This window comes from Molothrus aeneus, chromosome 28 (assembly GCF_037042795.1).
Source record: "Molothrus aeneus isolate 106 chromosome 28, BPBGC_Maene_1.0, whole genome shotgun sequence".
Lineage (NCBI taxonomy): Eukaryota > Metazoa > Chordata > Aves > Passeriformes > Icteridae > Molothrus > Molothrus aeneus.
Window position 1 is genome coordinate 4,792,123 of NC_089673.1, and position 18,602 is coordinate 4,810,724.

The 18,602-nt window shown below is 69.3% G+C and overlaps 1 protein-coding gene across 2 annotated transcripts; it reads right to left on the reverse strand.

Moving 5' to 3' along the window:
* Positions 1–836: 836 nt before the first annotated feature.
* On the reverse strand, positions 837–17,181 carry ITGA3 (integrin subunit alpha 3). Of its 2 annotated transcripts, XM_066567131.1 has the most exons (26): positions 16,994–17,181; positions 11,034–11,155; positions 10,861–10,943; positions 9,700–9,949; positions 9,260–9,343; positions 8,363–8,570; positions 7,614–7,807; positions 7,235–7,323; positions 6,930–7,066; positions 6,751–6,837; positions 6,612–6,679; positions 6,392–6,528; positions 5,915–6,061; positions 5,735–5,832; positions 5,303–5,468; positions 5,159–5,227; positions 4,973–5,052; positions 4,807–4,884; positions 4,500–4,602; positions 4,163–4,333; positions 3,764–3,877; positions 3,546–3,659; positions 3,156–3,254; positions 2,936–3,061; positions 2,224–2,380; positions 1,897–2,003 (listed from the first exon to the last, which is right to left on the reverse strand). In XM_066567131.1, exons 1-25 carry the CDS (start codon positions 17,158–17,160, stop codon positions 2,270–2,272), a joined length of 3,102 nt encoding a protein of 1,033 aa, XP_066423228.1. In that variant the 5' UTR covers positions 17,161–17,181; the 3' UTR covers positions 1,897–2,003; positions 2,224–2,269. The 2 variants fall into 2 exon arrangements, with proteins under 2 accessions (XP_066423226.1, XP_066423228.1); XM_066567129.1 differs by lacking the exon at positions 2,224–2,380 and having other exon boundaries at positions 837–2,003.
* Positions 17,182–18,602: the final 1,421 nt, after the last annotated feature.

An 18,602-nucleotide genomic window follows, 5' to 3' on the forward strand; every position in this document is an offset into this window, starting at 1 on the left:
CCCCGCCGCACCGCGCGCAAACAACACACCCGCCGTCAATCAACCAACCGCAGCCAATCATCGCTCGTTATACAGCAAACCCCACCCCTCCCCGTGCCAATCCGGCTTCACTGCTGGCCATGCCCCTCTGTCAATCAGCACGAGCCACGCCTCTCGCGGAAGTTATGCTGCCCGCCCCCCTGTCAATCACCGAGAGCCACGCCCTTCAGTGGAGTTAATGCTGCCCGCCCCGCTGTCAGTCGCCGCGAGCCACGCCTCTCGCGGAAGTTATGCTGCCCGCCCCCCTGTCAGTCACTGAGAGCCACGCCCCCAGTGGAGTTAATGCTGCCCGCTCCTCTGTCAATCACCGCGAGCCACGCCCTTCAGGGAAGTTAATGCTGCCCGCCCCACTGTCAATCACTGAAAGCCACACCCCAGTGGAGTTAATGCTGCCCGCCCCACTGTCAATCACCGATAGCCACGCCCCGCAGTGGCGTTAATGCTGCCCGCCCCGCTGTCAATCACTGCGCGCCTCGCAGCCAATCAGCGCTCGCTCTTTCAGCCCCATCCCTACCTGGCTAACCCCGCCCCTCGCTGACGCACCAGCACGAATTTGCATAACCCGGGCTCCCATCAGCCCCTCGGCGATCCGAGACGCCTTCCCGGGGTGTTTTGAGCCTTTCACGAAGGTTTCGGGGGGCTCTGAGCCCACCCCAATCCCAGCATTACCCCCCCCATCACCCCCTGCGCTCCGGGTACATCATCCCCCCACCATCCTCTTTTTGCCCCAAAAGCCCCAAAATCCCAGCCCACCCCCCCCATCCTCCCGGCAGCCACGGCACGGAGGGGACACGAGGTTACAAATCCCAGAGCGAGCCTTTATTGGGCCCCGGCGAGGAAGGGAGGGGGGGTTTGGGGGCCGGCTGGGGGCTGGGGGTGCGGGACCCCCTCCCCAGCCGCCCTCGGTACCGACCGGACGCCGGGACTCGACACCGAAACACCGAAACACGGAATAATTTAACCCCGCGGGGCGGGACAGTGACCCCCGGGGCGGGGATGGGATGGGGGGGACACGGCCTGAAGCGCTGCACCCCCCTCCCAAAGGCAAAGCTGCGCCAACAGCAGGAGGGGTCTGGGGTCGGGAGGGGAAGGGAGACCCCCATAGGTTTTGAAGGGGGAGACCCCCATGGGGTTTGGGGTGAGGGGGGGGTACAGGAGGCAATGAGCTCCCCCAGCCCCCCCGGGGAAAGCAGAGGGGTCCCGCACCCATTGCTGAGGGGAAGGGGGCGAGCGTGTCCCGGTCTGCAGGGACGTGTCCCCAGGGGCCGGGAGGTGTCCCAGGGAGGCTGGGGACAAAGGAACAGGGACAGGGAGGTAGCGAGCGGAGTGTCTGCGAGGCAGGGGGAAGGCACTCGGTGAGGCCAGCAGCACTTCGGGAAGAGCGGGGGAGGGGGGGGCACATTTGGGGGGTCGCCCCCACAAGCGTGCAAGGCACGAGCGTGCAAGAGCCCCCCGGGAGAACCGGGAGAGGCTGCGGGAGCCGCCCGGGAGAGCCGGGAGAGGCTGCGGGAGCCGCCCGGGAGAACCGGGAGAGGCTGCGGGAGCCGCCCGGGAGAACCGGAGCCCCCCGGGAGAACCGGGAGAGGCTGCGGGAACCCCCCCGGGAGAACCGGGAGAGGCTGCGGGAATCCCACGGGAGAATCGGAGCCCCCCGGGAGAGCCGGGAAGGGCTGCGGGAGCCCCCCGGGAGGGACTGCGGGAGCCAAGGGCAGCGGCGGCCGCGTCCGAGGGTCGGGGCAGGGAGGGATGCGCTTGTGCAAAGTGAGAGCCCCCCTGGCGGGGGCCCGGGCGGGGACAGGGGGTCAGTAGTACTTGTCCGGCTCCTGCCACTTGGTCACCCAGAGCTTCTTGCGGCGGCGGCGGGGCAGGAGCCCCCCGGGCTGGTAGCGCTGCTCCTGCCGGATCCGCACCGCGTGGTACTTGGGCATGATCCGGTAGTAGCGGGTCCGCTGGAAAAAGTCGCACTGCGAGGGGGACACAGAGGGGACAGCGCGTCAGTGAGGGGCTGGAGAGGGACAGCGACAGAGACCCCCGAGGCGGCGAAGAGCAGAGCAAAGGGAGCAGCGATCCTGGAGCCGCCGGGAGCGCCCGCGGAGCCCTGAGGGACCCTGCGGGACAGAGGAAGAGGAGAGGAGGCTGAAGAGGAGGAAGGTGCCGCTGCAGCCCGGCCCCACGGGGCATTACCAGGCGGGGCCCGCGGCGCCCGGGGGGGCACGGGGGGTGCCCCCCGTTAGTAGTCATCCGTGAGCCGCTCGGTTTCCGACGGCTGGATCCTCATCTCCGCCTTCTGCCCCTTGGCCTCGTACATGGCCCGGGTGTTGGCCCGCCGGAAGAACCCGCACTGCAGGGAAGGGGACAGGGTCAGGGGGTCGGGACAGCGGCTGGGGGGGGGTCCCGGGCACCCCCCTGCAGGTGGGGGGAGCAGGGCAGGGAGATGCCCCACAAGGATGCCCCACAAGGATGCTGCGAGGTGCGGGGTCCTGCAGACCCAGCGACCCCTCCTGGGTAAAAGAGGGGGTTCACGAAGCTGGGGGTGCCCCCAGGGGCCTGTGGGGGTCCCCCAGTCCCTGAAGCACAGACGCAGGGAAGGAGGTCCAGACCCGCTTTGGGTGCACACCCGAAATGTTTTGCACCCCAAACACGTTGGGAAGGTCTCTGCTCCTCTTCCTCATCCCTCTCCAGCAGGAATCTTCCTCCCAGGAGGGCACCACCCACCTGGGGGACACCTGCCACCCTCGGGGGGCACCTTCCAGCCGAGGGGACAATCCAGCCGCGTGTCCCTTGCACCCCTCGCCAGGCAGAGAGGTGGCGGCCACGAGTGACACGAGCCCGTCGGGTCTCAGCGCGGCTCCTGCACCCCCTCCGCCCTGGGAAGGGGATTTGGGACCCTCCTCACCTTCCAGAGGAGGAGGATGATGAGCCCCAGCAGCAGCAGCCCGGCTGCCACCGACACCAGCACCAGCCAGAGCGCGATCTCGGCCGGCTGCTCCTCCTGCAGCTCCGAGTCCACGTCCACGGAGAACTGGGAGGGGTGGGAAGGGGCTCGTTGGGGCTGGGGGCTCCAGCGACCCCAGTCCCGCCCAGTCTGCCCCAGTGAGGGCTCTGGTGAGGCTCACCCGCACCGTGTGGTTCCTCATGGTGATGGTGGGCACCTGCGAGCGCAGGAACAGCGTGGCCGTGCCCGCCACCTTCACCCGGTCAAAGTCACGGAACTCCTGGGGACATGGACAGGGACGGGCATGGGACACACAGAGGACAACATGGGGATGAGGGAGGGGACATGGATGACGAGGACATGGATGATGGGGACACGGATGATGATGGAGACCTGGATGATGGGGACACGGATGATGATGGAGACACGGATGATGGGTAACACACAGATGGAGGCCAGACACAGGTGACAGCAGGGACACACAGGGGTGGCTGCCAGCTCCGGGCAGACTCAGAGCCCTGTTCAACACCCCCCAGGGCTCTGAGCCCTGCAGCCCCTCGGTGGCACTGACCTCGATGAAGGTGCTGTTCCAGACGCGGGCGCGGAGGCTGAAGCTGGAGGGGAGCTGCGTGTGCAGCAGGGGACACTCGAACCACACGCAACGCGCCGTGCCCGCCGAGCAGCTCTGGGGACACACAGGGGTCAGGGGGCCCAAAGCACCACCCCGGTACCCGGGAGCAGCGGGGACAGTGAGCCGGGAGCGGGGATGCTCCACCCGACCCCACTCACCAGCACCGCCTCAGAGCGCGGGCGCCGGCCCGTGGCCAAGGTCACCGGGGGCTCCCCCGGCTCGGGGGGCTCCAGCTCCCGCCGCCGCCGGGATGGAGCCTGGTCCTGCAGGAGCTGAGGGGGGAAGAGACCCCTGAGACCATCAGAGCCATGCCGGGGGGCTGCAGGGTGTCCCAGGTGAGACCCCCACCCTCAGGAGCTGCAGGGTGTCCCAGGTGAGACCCCCACCCTCAGGAGCTGCAGGATATCCCAGGTCAGACCCCCACCCCTGGGGGCTGCAGGGTATCCCAGGTCCTGCAGGAGCTGAGGGGGGACACGAGCCCATCAGAGCCGTGCTGGGGGGCTGAAGGACCCCCACACTGGGACAGGGACACGGCCCTGAGGGCAGCAGTGACTCACGGTGAGGTTGAGGGGGTTGATGAGCCCCCCGGGGGGGTGACACGTGTCGTTGCCGTTCACCAGGATCTCGGTGGGGTACAGGAGCCATTTGCCATTGGGGATCTCGTAGGGCCACTCGAAGCCCAGCAGGATGGTGCCCAGCGTGCCCAGGGACTCGCCTTTGGTGGTCACCTGCGGGCAGGGCAGGAGCTGGAGTCTGGCGTTCCCAAATCCACTTCCCTCCCGTGTTCCCAAATCCACTTCCCTCCTGCATTCCCAAATCTGCTTCCCTCCGGCGTTCCCAAATCCTCCTTCCTCTGGCATTCCCAAATCCGCTTCTCTCCAACGCCCAGCTCACCTGGAAGTCGAAGCTGAGGGGGCTGCCCACGTCCTGCTCCTGTTTCATGGCCGACTCGCCCACCACGGTCCCGCTGAAGTAGGACTGGATGTGGGACGAGGCTCTGGGAACGGGATGGGGGACGGGAACGGCGTGAGGGGCACAGGGGACATCCCATTGTCCCTTGTCCCCTCCCGGGACACGGAGGCCACAGCCAGACTCAGGTGGGGGCAATGGAGGGGACACAGAGGGGGGTGCAGGGGACACAGGGTGGAGGGGACACAAAGGGGTGCAGGGGACATAAAGAGGGTGTGCAGGGGACACTCACATGCTCAGCGAGGACTGGATGCTGTAATCCACCAGCAGCTTGGCCAGCACGGGCTGCAGATCCCCCTGGGTGCTCTGCCTGCCGGGGCACCGGGATGGGGCACCGCGATCGGCATCTCCGGTCCCACCGGGACCGTCCCCGCCCCCGTCCTGCCCCTCCCACTCACGTGGACAGGTCCAGCCACACCTCCACCTCCCGCGTGTCCAGCATGATCCCGATGGCCTCGAAGGTGATGGTCAGCTCTGCCTGCACGGGGGGGGGGGCACGGGGAGCAGCTCAGCCCTGCTGAGCCCCCCAGGAAGGGCCGGGGGGCAGCTGGGGGCAGCTGGGGGTGGCTGGGGGCGGCTCTCACCCTCTGGTTCCTCTTGAAGGGGTTTCCGAGCTCGCACAGCACCGTGTCCCCAAAGGTGCAGGCTCCACTCTGGGGGGGACAGGAGGGTCAGGAACCCCCTCAGGAACACCCGGCGGGACCCGGGGCCCCGGGGTGCCCCCGTACCGGGCGGACGGAGGAGGGCAGCAGGCTGGGGGGCACAGTGACGTTCAGCAGGGCCTCGTGGGCGTCCTCGCCGTTCCAGGGCGCCGAGGGCACGTTGGTGATGTTGATGCTCAGGTGCAGCTTGCGCACGTCCCGGCTGTACTGCAGCACCTGGGTGCCGTTCACCCTGAGCGGGCACAGCGGGTTCAGTGCCGCCGTGGCATGGGGACAGCTCTGGGGGACATGGGGACAGCTCTGGGGGACATGGGGACAACCCCAGGGGATGAAGGGACACCTGCAGGGGACGAGGGGACACCCCCAGGGGATGAGGGGACACCCCTGGGGGATCAGGGGACACCCCTGAGGGACGAGGTACACCCCCAGAGGACGAAGGGACACCCCCAGGGGACACCCCTGAAGGACAAGGGGACACCCCCAGGGCCCCACTGTCACCTGGGCAGAGGCTGGTTCTGCTCGGTGACGAAGCTGCTGCGCAGCTGGAGGTTGCTGTAGCACTGGTTGTCGGAGCCACATTCCTTCTGGAACTCGATCTGCAGGGACAGGGATGTCCCCTGAGTCCCTGCCACGCTGGTGGCACCCCAGAGTGTCCCCCACCCTCCCTGCCCGGCACACCTTGGTCTCGTTCTCATGGGACTGGTCCTGGTTGAGCACGGGGAAGGCGTCCAGGGAGTGGGGGCCCAGCTGGAAGGTTCTGGGCCTCTCCAGCAGGGAGTAGTTCATGGAGAGCACGATGGGGTGCAGCTTGTCCCGGACATTGTCCTGCAGGGGTGGGATTTGTGTGGCCCCAAAGTCAGCTCCAGCCATGGCTGGGGACCCCCTCTGCTGCTGGCAGGCCAGTGAGAGACCCCAGAGAATGGATGGATGGATGGATGGATGGATGGATGGATGGATGGATGGATGGATGGATGGATGGATGGATGGATGGATGGATGGATGGATGGGTGGATGGGTGGATGGGTGGGTGGGTGGGTGGGTGGGTGGATGGGTGGATGGGTGGATGGGTGGATGGGTGGATGGATGGATGGATGGATGGATGGATGGATGGATGGATGGATGGATGGATGGATGGATGGAGGCAAGGACCCTCACCAGCAGCAGGAGCTCCTGGGACTGGCAGCGGGTGTCGGGCATGGAGAAGTCCCCGGTGTAGGTGGCAGATTGGGACCCTGAGAACCTGACCCTGGGCGGGTGCCGGTCCTTGTCGGCCTCCAGCGTGTACTGCAGGGCTGGGGGACAGCACAAGTTGTCCAACAAACACCCCCACAATGTGTCCCCATGTCCCCATGTCCCCCCAGCACCCCCCACTCACTGATCCTCTCGCTGTAGTTGGGGTCCCCCGCGCTCTGGTTGTAGGAGAAGCACAGGGTCACCGTCATGCTGGGGGGACAAAGGGGCTGTCAGCCGAGCCAGGGGTGCCACCAGCAGCCATGGGGACACCGGGGACTCACCAGGACTTGGGCGTGCACTGGGCAGGGTCCACCTTGCTGGGCGTCACCGTGAAGGTCTTGTCCAGGATGTTGATCACGGGACGGGCTCTGGGCAGGGATTGGGGTCGGCTGAGCCCCCCAGCTCTGTGCCCACCCCAGGGGTGGCAGGGGGGACAGGACACCTGTCCCTATGGCTGTACCTGAGCAGGACGACTCGCTCGCTCAGGCTGCCCACCAGCAGGTCCGGGTAGGAATTCCCGTCCATGTCCAGCCCCCCGCTCAGCGAGTACCCGAAGGTTTTGATCCTGGTGGGGCCCAGCTCTGCCCCGCTGATCACCTGCGTTTGGGGGGCAGGGGGGGTCTCACCCAGTGCCCTGCAGGTCAGGGGGTCTCAGGGGGTGTCCAAAGGGCTGGTCCTGGCGAGGGGTCCAGGTCCTGGGGAGGGGTCCAGGTCCTGGGGAGGGGTCCAGGTCCTGGCCCGCTCAGGGCTCCCCGGGGCCGTTACCTGCCGGGGCCGGTCCTGCAGCCCCTCGGCGCTGCTGTGGTAGATGTAAACCTTGCCAGGCCCCTCAAAAGGAGCCCCCACGGCGATATCTGGGGGGACGAGAGCAGGGTCAGCCCCCCCAGGGCCCTCCCTGGCACCCCAAACTCCAGCTCCAGCCCTGGCCACGTCTGGGGTCCCCCCTTCGTGTGAGACCCCACAAACTCAGGAGGGAGGGAGGGATGGACAGAAGGAATAATGGGACAATCAGGATCTCCAACCTTTCCCCCATCTCTTCCTCTTCACCCCAAACATCAGAGACCCCCCAGACCCCCTCCTCTCCTGAGCCCCCCCATGGCTCCCCAAAAAGCAGCTCCCCACAAAAGTGTCCCCGGCCGCTCACCCTGGAACCCGTCCTGGTTGATGTCCCCGATGCTGGCCAGGGCAAAGCCGAAGCCAGAGTAGCTGGGCCCGGTGAGGACCAGGCTGGGGAGCTGCTGGAAGCCCCCGGCCTCGTTCATGTACACGAACACCGCGCCCCCCACCTCCTGCTTCCGCTCAAAGTAGTAGGGGGCCCCCACCACCAGGTCCTGCCACCTGTGGGGACAGACAGTGGGGTGCTCGGAGCCGGGGCTGTCACACAGCCCTGACCCCATACACCTGGAGTGGGGGGACCCCCCAGAGGTGTGAAAATAGGACCTCCCCCAAAAAAAAACCTCCCCAGCCCAGAGCTGGGACCCGCAGGAACCCCAGGGGAGCTGAGACTCTCACCCCTGGGAGCTGCAGGGTGTCCCAGGTGAGACCCCCACCCCTGGGAGCTGCTCCAGGTGAGACCCCCACCCCTGGGAGCTGCTCCAGGTGAGACCTCCACCCTCAGGAGCTGCAGGGTGTCCCAGGTGAGACCCCCACCCCTGGGAACTTTGGGGTCCAAGCCCACCTGAGCTTCAGGACACCCTAAGTAAGACCCCCCACCCCTGGGAGCTGCAGGGTGTCCCAGGTGAGACCCCCACCCCTGGGAACTTTGGGGTCCAAGCCCACCTGAGCTTCAGGACACCCTAAGTAGGACCCCCCACCCCCAGGAGCGGACAGACCCAGCCCAGGTGAGCCCCAGGTGAGCCCCGCCCCGCAGCCCCGGGGGTCGCAGCCCCTCACCCGTCGTTGTTGAGGTCGGCCAGGGCGAGGGCGCTGCCGAAGTAGGAGCCGACCTGCGGCCCGGGGAGCAGCAGGCTCCGGTTCAGCGTCTGCCGGGCGCCGCGGCTCAGCAGCAGCACGGCGCCGGTGTGCCGGTACCGCGGCGCGCCCGTCACCAGCGTCACCGCCTCCCGCTGCAGCACCGCGCTGCCCACCTCGGCCGTGTACCCTGCGGGGGCCGCGTCAGGCGGGGCACGGGACCCCCGAGATCCTCTCGTGTGCTCCCCGAGCCCCCCGCACCCCGCAAACCCCGCCCCGAGCCCCCCGCAAACCCCGCCCCGAGCCCCCCGCAAACCCCGCCCCGAGCGCCCCGCAAACCCCGCCCCGAGACCCCCGCAAACCCCGCCCCGAGCGCCCCGCAAACCCCGCCCCGAGACCCCCGCAAACCCCGCCCCGAGCCCCCCGCAAACCCCGCCCCGAGACCCCCGCAAACTACGCCCAGAGCCCCTCCAGCCCCGAGATCTCGGGGGGAGCACTGGGAACGGCTCACACCCTCCCCAAGTGTCCCCAAGTGTTCCCGAGTGTCCCCGAGTCTCCCTAAGCGGTCTCGAGTGTCCCTGAGCGCTCCCAAGTGCTCCCAAGTGTCCCCGAGTGTCCCCAAGTCTCCCTAAGCGTTCCCAAGTGTCCCCAAGTGTCCCCAAGTGTCCCTCACGCCTTTAACATCCACGCCCAAAACTCACAGCCCCCCAAAGCTCCTCCTCTTCTCCCTCCGTGTCACCCCAATGTCACCACTGCCCCCCCCCCAGTCTCACCACCCCAGGGGGGTCTTCAAGCCTCCCTGAGCCCCCCCACCCCCTCCAAAGCTCCTCTTCCTCCTCCTCCTCGCCCCAAACCCCCCTGCCCCGGGGCCCCCCACACCTATGTAGGTGTTGCCGTTCCTGGTGTTGGGGTAGGAGAAGTCGTGCAGGTCCCACGTCTCCCTCTGCAGCATGTAATCGGTGCCTGGGGAGGGGAGGGAGCTCACCCTCAGCATTGGGGGGTCCCACAGGGGCGTGGGCACCTCGGGGAGGGGCTGGGGGTCCCACAGGGGCATGGGCATCTCAGGAACAGGATCCCATGGGGGTCCCACAGGGGCATGGGCACCTCGGGGAGGGGCTGGGGGGTCCCACAGGGGCACCTCAGGAGGGGCTGGGGTCCCACAGGGCATGGGCACCTCAAGAATGGGGTCCCATGGGTGCACAGACCCCCTGGGGAAGGAATTGTCCCCCAAAGTTAAGGGGAACCCCCATGAAAAGCAGTGCCCAGAGGGGTGACCCCAGGGGTGGCAGGTCCCCTCCTGTCCCCCCAGGGACCCTCACCCTGCCAGTTGTAGGCACCAGGTGCCCCGAAGTAGATGATGTTGGCGCTGAAGCCGGCGCTGGTGCCCATCTGGCACATGCCGGTCTCGTCAGTGTCGGTGTTGGCGTTGCACATCTCGTTGTGGTACGTCTGCCACTCGTCCCCCAGGTCCAGGCGCAGGTCATTGCCACGGACATAGCAACGGCCGACCATGCGGCGCTGGGCCTCGGCCCCCGACCACAGCACCCGCGTGTAGCGGTGGGCACAGGCCTGGGGACAGCGGGGACACACAGGGGACAGCTCAGGGACAGACAGGGACCAGCCACAGCACCCGCGTGTAGCGCTGGGCACGGGCCTGGGGACAGCGGGGACACACAGGGGACAGCTCAGGGACAGCTCAGGGACAGCCCAGGGACAGCCCAGGGACTGACCACAGCACCCGCGTGTAGTGGTGGGCACAGGCCTGGGGACAGCGGGGACAGACAGGGGACAGATCAGGGACAGGTCAGGGACAGATAGGGACAGTTCAGGGACAGCCCAGGGACAGATAGAGGACAGATCAGGGAACAGTCACAGCACCCGCGTGTAGAGGTGGGCACAGACCTGGGGACAGCAGGGACAATGAGGTTCAGGGAACACTCCAAAGGTGCAGGGACACCCCAAGGGTGTGTGTAAAGAACCAGGATCTGGGAGTGCAAGGATCTGGGATCTGGGTGTGCAAGGGTCTGGGTGTGCAAGGAGGTGGATGTGCAGGGATCTGGGTGTGCAGGGATCTGGGTGTGCAGGGATCTGGGTGTGCAGGGATCTGGGATCTGGGTATGCAAGGACCTGGGGTTTGGTGGTGCAAGGACCTGGGATCTGGATATGCAAGGGTCTGGGTGTACAGGGATCTGGGATCTGGGTGTGCAAGGACCTGGGGTTTGGTGGTGCAAGGATCTGAGATCTGGGTGTGCAGGGATCTGGGATCTGGGTGTGCAAGGGTCTGGGTGTGCAAGGAGGTGGATGTGCAGGGATCTGGGATCTGGGTGTGCAAGGATCTGAGGTCTGGGTGTGCAAGGATCTGGGTGTGCAGGGATGTAGGATCTGGGTGTACAAGGATCTGGGATCTGGGTGTGCAAGGATCTGGGTGTGCAGGGATCTGGGATCTGGGTGTGCAAAGCCCCGCGGTGCCCCCCACTCACCAGGACCCTCCCCGGTGGCTGCCTCTGGCTGGCCACTGTCACCCCCAGCCACATGTCCTCGATGATGGCCTTGTCCGGCTCATCTGCGGGGGAACAGCCGGCCTGAGAGGGGGTCCCCCCTCCTGGTGGGGGGGGTTCTGGGGTGGTCACACACCCCGGGGGGGGTCACCCACCCTTGAGCTCGATGGCCAGGCGCTGGCAGTCGCGGGTGGTGGCACTCAGGGGACAGGCGTACACCGCGCCCGTCCGGGTCCCGTTCACCGGCTCCGCGGCCTGGGGGGCCCCCACCAGCAGCCTGGGGGGCACAAAGGGGGCACGTGGGTGGCTGATGGGGGGGCAGGTGCGACCCCCCAAACCCCCCCCCCCCAATTAATTGTGGGGTGCCCTGGGGAGGGGACACCTGGGGAACACTGGAGCTGCTTTCCCCGAGTTTGTCACACCCTGACACATCCAAATAATGGGGCCAGCCCCATCTCCAGAGCTGGAGGGGGGCACAGGGACCCCGAATGGCCTCAGGGACAGACTGACAGAGTGATTGCCCCCCCACTCCTTCCCAGACCCCATCCCATGGCTGAGCCCCAATCTCCGTGCATGGGGGTGGGAACAGGGGTGGCAGTGACGCCCCCCAAACCTCAGTGACGCCCCCAAACCTGAGCTGGCAGGGAAAACAAGAGGGAGGGGTCGCTCTGCACCCCCAGGGCAGCCCCGGCTTTGTAAACACCCCCAGCCCTTCCCGGCCGGGCTTTGATCCCTCCGCAGCCCCGGCAGCTGCGGCGTGTCCGGCCCGACAGCGACAGCGCCGAGCGGCCGTGCCAGGGAATGAGGGACGGGGAATGAGGGACGGGGAATGAGGGACGGGGAATGAGGGATGGGGAATGAGGGACGGGGAATGAGGGACGGGGAATGAGGGACGGGGAATGAGGGACGGGGAATGAGGGACGGGGAATGAGGGACGGGGAATCAGGGACGGGGAATCAGGGATGGGGAATCAGGGATGGGGAATCAGGGATGGGGAATGCGGGACGGGGAATCAGGGACGGGGAATGAGGGATGGGGAATGAGGGACGGGGAACGCTGGATGGGGACACAGTCCCGGGAGCAGGGACGGCAGCTGGGACAGACACCCCTCATGTGGGACAGACACTCCTCATCCAGGATGGACACACCGCCATCCCGGACAAACACCGCTCATACGGGACAGACAGCCCCCATCCCAGACGGACAGCCCTCACATGGGACAGACAGACAACCCCTCAGCCCAGAGGGGCTCGGGCAGCATGGGGCTGTCCCAGGACAGGCAGCACCTCCCAGGGGTGACCTCCCCTAGGGAGGGCAGTGCCGTGGGGGACAGTGGCATTCCAGCCCCTCCAGGTGATGCTGAAGGGACCCCCCACCCCAAAGGAAGATGCCGGGGACCCCAAGCAAGGCCCCGTGGGCCCGGCAGGGGCACTGGCATGGCCGCAGGGCTCCGGAAGGGCCAGCCTTTCCGCAGGGAAGTCCTCCGGGAGCGCCGGGACAATGAGTGGAGGTGGCCGGGCTGGGGGAGGAAGTGCCGCCCTCGGGCAGGCGGGACACGGGGGGGACACGGCACCCAGGACATGGAGGGGACACAGGGGGACACAGCACCCAGGACATGGCACCCAGGACATGGAGGGAACACGGTACCCGGGACATGGGGGGGACATGGCACTCAGGACATGGAAGGGACACAGCACCCAGGAGATGGCACCCAGGACACAGGGGGGATACAGCACCCAGGACATGGCACCCAGGACATGGAGGGAACACGGTACCCGGGACATGGGGGGGACATGGCACTCAGGACATGGAAGGGACACAGCACCCAGGAGATGGCCCCCAGGACACAGGGGGGATACAGCACCCAGGACATGGAGGGGACATGGAATCCAGGACATGGTACATAGGACATGTGGTTGACACGGCCCCCAGGACACGGCACCCAGGACACGGCACCCGGGACACGGCACCCAGGACACGGCACACAGGACATGGAGGGGACACAGGAGGGACACGGCACCCAAGACATGGGGGGGACACGGCACCCAGGACACGGCACCCGGGACACGGCACCCAGAGCTGCTCACGGGGCACCTGTACCGAGCTGGCCCGTCCTCAGCAGGGCCACCAGCGAGGACAGGGCCGAGCGCGCTGTCCCCATCCCAGCGCCGGCGGACAGGGCCGAGCGGCGCCGTCCCCGCGGCAGCGCCCGCGGGCAGGGAGTGCCGGGAAGCTGAGCAGAAGCTGAGCAATGCGGGGCCGGCAGCGCGGGCACGTCCGGGCGGGCCGGGCGCTGACTCAAAGCCCAGGCGCAGGAGGAATGCGGGGCCCCGGGCAGCCCCCGCCCCGGCACGCCGGGACCCCCCCGGGGCGGCTGAGTCAGCTCGGGGCTGCAGGTGGGGGGGGTTGGCACCGCTCGCCCCAAACGGGGGGTCCGGGGGGCTGCTCCCCGCAGGAATGGCAGGATGGGGGTGCCGGAGAGCGGGGAAGGGAAGGGAATGAGGGGAGTGATGGCTCCTGGTGATGCCAGCTCGGCACAAAGGAATCTGCCCCCCCCCAGCTGCAAGGGGGGCACAAGGGGCACCATTGTCCCCTCTCACCTGGGGGGGGAAGTGACTCAGGGCAGCTGCCGTGACTCAGAGCTGGGGGGGTCCTGCCCCCACAGCCCGAACCCCAGCGGGACCCCCCAGGCTCCCCCGGTGGTCCCGGCCCAGGCAGACCCCGCGGTCCCGGGGGGCGGGAGCCCACCCAAGCCAAGCAGCTCCGGCATGTCGCTGCCTCCGGCCAAGATTCCCGGCACGGCACGGCACGGCACGGCAGCCCACCCGCAGCTCTGTCTGCTCCTGGGAGAGGGGGAGTGCGGGACACCCAGGGGCTGCAGCCCCCGGGGGAGCGGAGCTGGGATTTGGGGGGCCGGGACCAGTTTGTGGCGCTGGTCCCACGGGGCCGGGGGGCCGCGGTTGTGCTGGAGACGGTCAAAGAGCGGCACGAGGGGGAGGCCGGGACGGGAGGGAAGCAGGAATGTGAGGCCGTGCTCCGTCCTAATCCGCCCTGGCAAGCGAGGGGGGGCTGGATAGGAGCGGGGGGGGGGGGCTCCCTGCCAGCGCTGGCTCAGCTGGGAGGGGGGGCTGTGGGAGGCTCCGGGCACCAGGACCCCAAAGTGCGGCCCCCCCTGGGGTGGGAGAGGCAAGGGTGGCAGAAAATCCCACCCCGACACCCCAGCATGGAACAGGGGGGTCGTGCACCCCCCCAGCCCCAGAGCCCCCCTCCCCAGGGAGCAGCTGGGCAGCGAGGGGAGCTCCTCATCCGCCCCCCACCACACTCCGGGGGTGACGGGAGGGGAGGAGCAGGCGGGGGGGACCCGGCCCGGCCCCGGTTCATCGCCAGCGCCGCTGGGTTCACCAGCGGGGTCCCCGGGCACGCAAATCCAGCGGGGCCCCTGTGGGAAGGAGCCGGGAGAGAGGGGAAATGGCTCCTGGATGGATGGATGGATGGATGGATGGATGGATGGATGGATGGATGGATGGATGGATGGATGGATGGATGGATGGATGGATGGACGGACGGACGGACGGCCCCACACCCGTCCCCCTCCTCCTGCCGAGCAGCCGCAGCCCCGCCGGACCCCGGCGGACTCGGGCCAAGGCAGGGGGAGCTCAGCCAGCTCCAGCAATCCGCAAAAGCCCGGCCGGGGGGAGGGAAAGCCGGGAACGCAGCCAGCAGAGCGCTCTCCTCACCAGCCGGCTGGAATCAGGAGAGACCCCCGAGCTGAGCCTCAATTCCCACAGGGCTGCAGATGTGGGTGCTGCCTCCCCCTCCGGCTGCAGATTTTGGGTGGGTGGGGGTGCTTTTAGCTTTCCTGGAACAGATCTGCCGTGCCTCAGTTTGCCCGGGTCACCCAGGGAGCTCCAAACCCACCCGGGCCGCACCGAGCCCAAGCGGCTCCCGGTGGGAGCGGCCGGACGCGGGCGGCGCGGGGGGAGCTCGGTAATCTCGGCAGCGCTGATAAGAGCCCCGCTCGCTCCCAGCCCGCGCTCACCTGGCCGGGGAGGGGCGAGCAAACAAACCAACCTTGCCATGGGTACAAACAAATCTTTGCGGGGCGCGCAGGGATCGGAGCAGGGGGGCTCCGCCATCGCCCCCGCCCCGGGAATTCGGGAGTGCCGGCGCTGCCCCGGAGCATCCCTCCGGCCCCGACAGCCCCAGCTGGAGCCAGCCCCCCCAAAAAAGAGCCCGGGACACCCCTCCCGCGGCAGACGGGGGATGACGGTGGCAGGAAATGTCCCTTTCCTGTCCCCACCCTGCACCTGTGTGAGCAGCGGGCACCGCAGCCTTCACCCGGTACCGGGGCGCGGCTGCGACCCCCGGGGGGACTCCGGCCCCCCCCCCCTGCGCCGGCCCCACCCCGGAGCGGCTCAGAGACCCCGAGCTGGGGCACCCCAAGGGCGGAGAGAGCCCCGCGCTGCTCCCGGCCCCGCCACGGGCACGGGCGGCGGAGGCTCCCGGGGCCCGGGAATGCCCGGGGGGGTTCTGGCTCCGGAGCCGCTCCCCCGCAGCCGGGATCGCGCTGGGACACGCTGGGACACGTGGCGCAGGTGTGGGGGTGGCGCGTCCCTGTCACAGCCCCCCCCCCACACCCCCCCGGGGCCGTTCCCGGGCAGACACGAACGGATCCGGCCCGGAGCGGCCGCCACCCCCGCCCGGTGCCGCTCCGGTGGTACCGGAGCGGGCAGGGCCCGGCCGCGGGTGGGGCCCAGGTGTCCCCCAGGGCACGGGGGGGGTCCTGCACGCCCCGAGCTCCGCAGGGAACGGCTCCGCTCCTCCTGCACGGGAGCGGCTGCAGCTCCTCATCCCACGGCCCCAAATGCATCCCTGGAATGCGGAGCGGCACATGCCTGCACCGGCAGCTGCTGCCAGCCCCTCCCGGGAAAACCGGGAACCCCGAGGGGCTCCAAGGGATCCCCGGGGGGCTCCAAGGAAGCCCCCCCGCAGCCGGGAGAGCCGCGGGAAGGTGATCCAGCAGAAAACCGTGCCCTTGAGCGGGACACAGCCAGCCCGGCCCCTGCGGCGGAGCCCGCTCCCGGCACGGACGGGAATTCCCGCCCGGGAGGGACGGGGAACGGAGCGGGAACGGGCACGGGGGGACAGCGGGGGACACAGCGGTGGCACGGCACGGGGGCTGCTCCGGCTGAAAAGGGCTTTTGTTGGGGCTTTGCCAGGCCGGCAGCAGGAACCACAGTCCAACAGGTTCCCGGGCACGGGGCCCCGGCGGCGGCTCGGGGGGCACCGGGGGCTCCGCTGAGGGCAGGCGCCGGCCGGGACCGCTCGGCTGGGGAGGGATTCCCCTCCCGGAGGGGCTCCGAGCCCACCTGGGGGGACACGGGGGTGTCCCCACGCTGCTGCCAGACCCCTCCCGGTGTCACCGGGACCCCGCTGCGGGGAATGAGGAGGGGGCTCGGGGTGGGACCCCCAGCGATGGGACCCCCGCCAATAGCGGGGGGCGGAAACGCCACGAGCAGGGACCCCCCCCTCCCTCTGCTGGCTCTGGGACCCCCCGCGCCCACCTCCCCATACCCGGAGCCCCGGGTGCGCCTCTCCGAGCCCCCCACCCCCCTCCAGGTGCGCCCCTGACACAGAACAGGGACCCCCCCCACATGGACCCCTCCCCACCCGGGGAACCCCCAAGCCCCCCGGGGGACCCTCCGTGCCACAGGGACCCCACCCCACGTGGGACCCCCATCCCAAGGGGGGCTCCTCATCCCCCCCGGGGGACCCTCCCCGCTCTGCCCCACCCTACGGGGGACCCGCACCCCACGGGGGACCCCGACCCTAACGGGGATCTCTCCCAGCTCCTCCGCCCCCCACGGGGGACCCCTCACTTTCCCAGGGACGCCCCCGCCCACAGGTAAAGCGCTGTCTCACTCTCCTCCGCCTCACGGGGGGGGTCCCAACCACCAGAGACGCCCCCCGATCCTCCCGGGGACCCCCGCACCCCCACGGGAGACCCCTTCCCGTCCTTCCCCGTCCCACCCCACACCCCCCCCCGTTCAGGTGAATCTCTCCGCGCTCTCCCGCAGCGCTCGGGGCTCGCCCCCCAGCCCCCGGCCGCGCTCACAGGCTCCGCTCCCGCCGCTCCGTCTCCCGGTGCAGCGCTACCGAGAAGCCGAACAGGGCTCCGCCGGGGCCCTCCTTGAGCACCGGGAAGGTGCGGTCCAGGTTGAAGGCGGCGGCGGCGCCGAGCAGCACCGGGCCGAGCCCGAGCAGCAGCCCCGGCAGGGCCATGTCCCGCACCGGCCGCCGTACCCGCCCTGCGCCCCACCGGGACCGGTGCGCGGGGAGGGCGCGGGGCCGGGGCGGGGCGGGGCGGGGCCGCGCCGCTTCCGGACACGCCCCTTAAAGGGGCCGCGCACCCCTCTGCGCACCGCGGGTACCTGAGAGCGCAGGTGTGCAGGGAGGGCGCACCTGGGGCAGCTGTGGCACCCCCCCCCACCCCCCCGGGGGAGGACCGCGACCCCCAGACCACGCCCCCTGCCGGGCCACGCCCCCTGCCACACCCTCCGTGTGCCCCCCACCCCACTGACCCCTCCTACATCCCCCCGCGGGACAATTCCCCCTCTTCGTCCCGCCCGAATCCCCCCGGGGTAGGACCCACCCTACCTGGCCCCGCTTTGGGATGGGAGCCCCCCAGGAGAGAGGGGACCCCCAAATTAGGACATTTATGGGATGAGACCCCCCCCCACCATGGCAGGAGGTCACACCGGGACCGCGAGTGCGGCACCGGGACAGGGAGGGGACGCCTCGGTGGCCGTGGGGACATGGCAGCATCGCCGCTTCCCCGCCGGGGGTGGCGGCCGTGGCTGTCACCGTCCCGACCCCGGCAAAGGTCACCGGGAGCCGCCGCGCCGCTCCCACCGTGCCGGGAAATCCGGCCTGGGGGGGCTGCAGGATGTCCTGTGTCCCCCGCCCCGTGTCCCCGCGCCCGTGAGCCGTGTCACCGGCCCTGGAAAGAGTGACGGCAGCAGGGACACCGCGGGCAGCGCTGCGGGCAGTGGCGGCCGGCCCTGGCACAGGGACCTCCCTGTGCCCATCCCCTGTGCCCATCCCCTGTCCCCATCCCCTGTCCCCCTGCCTTGTCCCGTGTCCCCATCCCCTGTCCCCATCCCGTGTCCCCAGCCCCGCGTCCTCACCCCCTGCCCCGGCCCCGCCCCTCGCGCCCCCGGTGACACCGATGACGTCACCGGGCGCTGTCATTGCCCCCAAAGGCCACGAGGTGACGCCATTGACCCAAAGATGCTCGGCGGGGCTGTGGAAGGGAGGGGGGTGTGTTTGGGGGCCATCGGGGACCCCCCAAGCCCAACCCCCGCGGCTGTGACAGGGCCGGGGGACACGCGGGGACTCCCGGGGACCCTGCCGTGCTCCGGGACCCCCCCCCCCGAAGGAAACCCTTCAGCCTTGGGGGGGTCACAGGGGAGGCGTGGGGGGCACCCCAGCCCTGTGAGGGACATTCGGGGGGTCCTGGCCGGACCCTGTGCCCAGCCCTGCCCGTGGGGCCCCCCCAGAGACCCCCGGCTGCCCCAGAACAGCGATTCCTGCCCCCCCCCAGTGCCCCAGCTCCCCCAAACTGCCCCCCCAGCCCCTCCCCACCCCGCGGCTCCCGCATTTGGGGTTCCACAGGAGCCAGCCCGGCCCGGCAGCCCCCGGCAGCTCCAGAGCTCCCAGTCCCA

What these genes read in the sequence shown, in the direction of transcription:
- ITGA3 (XM_066567129.1), bottom strand. Translation starts at nt 17,160, where the DNA reads ATGGCCCTGCCGGGGCTGCTGCTCGGGCTCGGCCCGGTGCTGCTCGGC. An exon ending in GAACGGCAACACCTACATAG is followed by an intron (nt 8,571 to 9,259) that starts GTGTGGGGGGCC and finishes CGGCCCCCGCAG; the next exon opens with GGTACACGGCCGAGGTGGGC. An exon ending in TCAACCCCCTCAACCTCACC is followed by an intron (nt 3,878 to 4,162) that starts GTGAGTCACTGC and finishes TTCCCCCCTCAG; the next exon opens with CTCCTGCAGGACCAGGCTCC.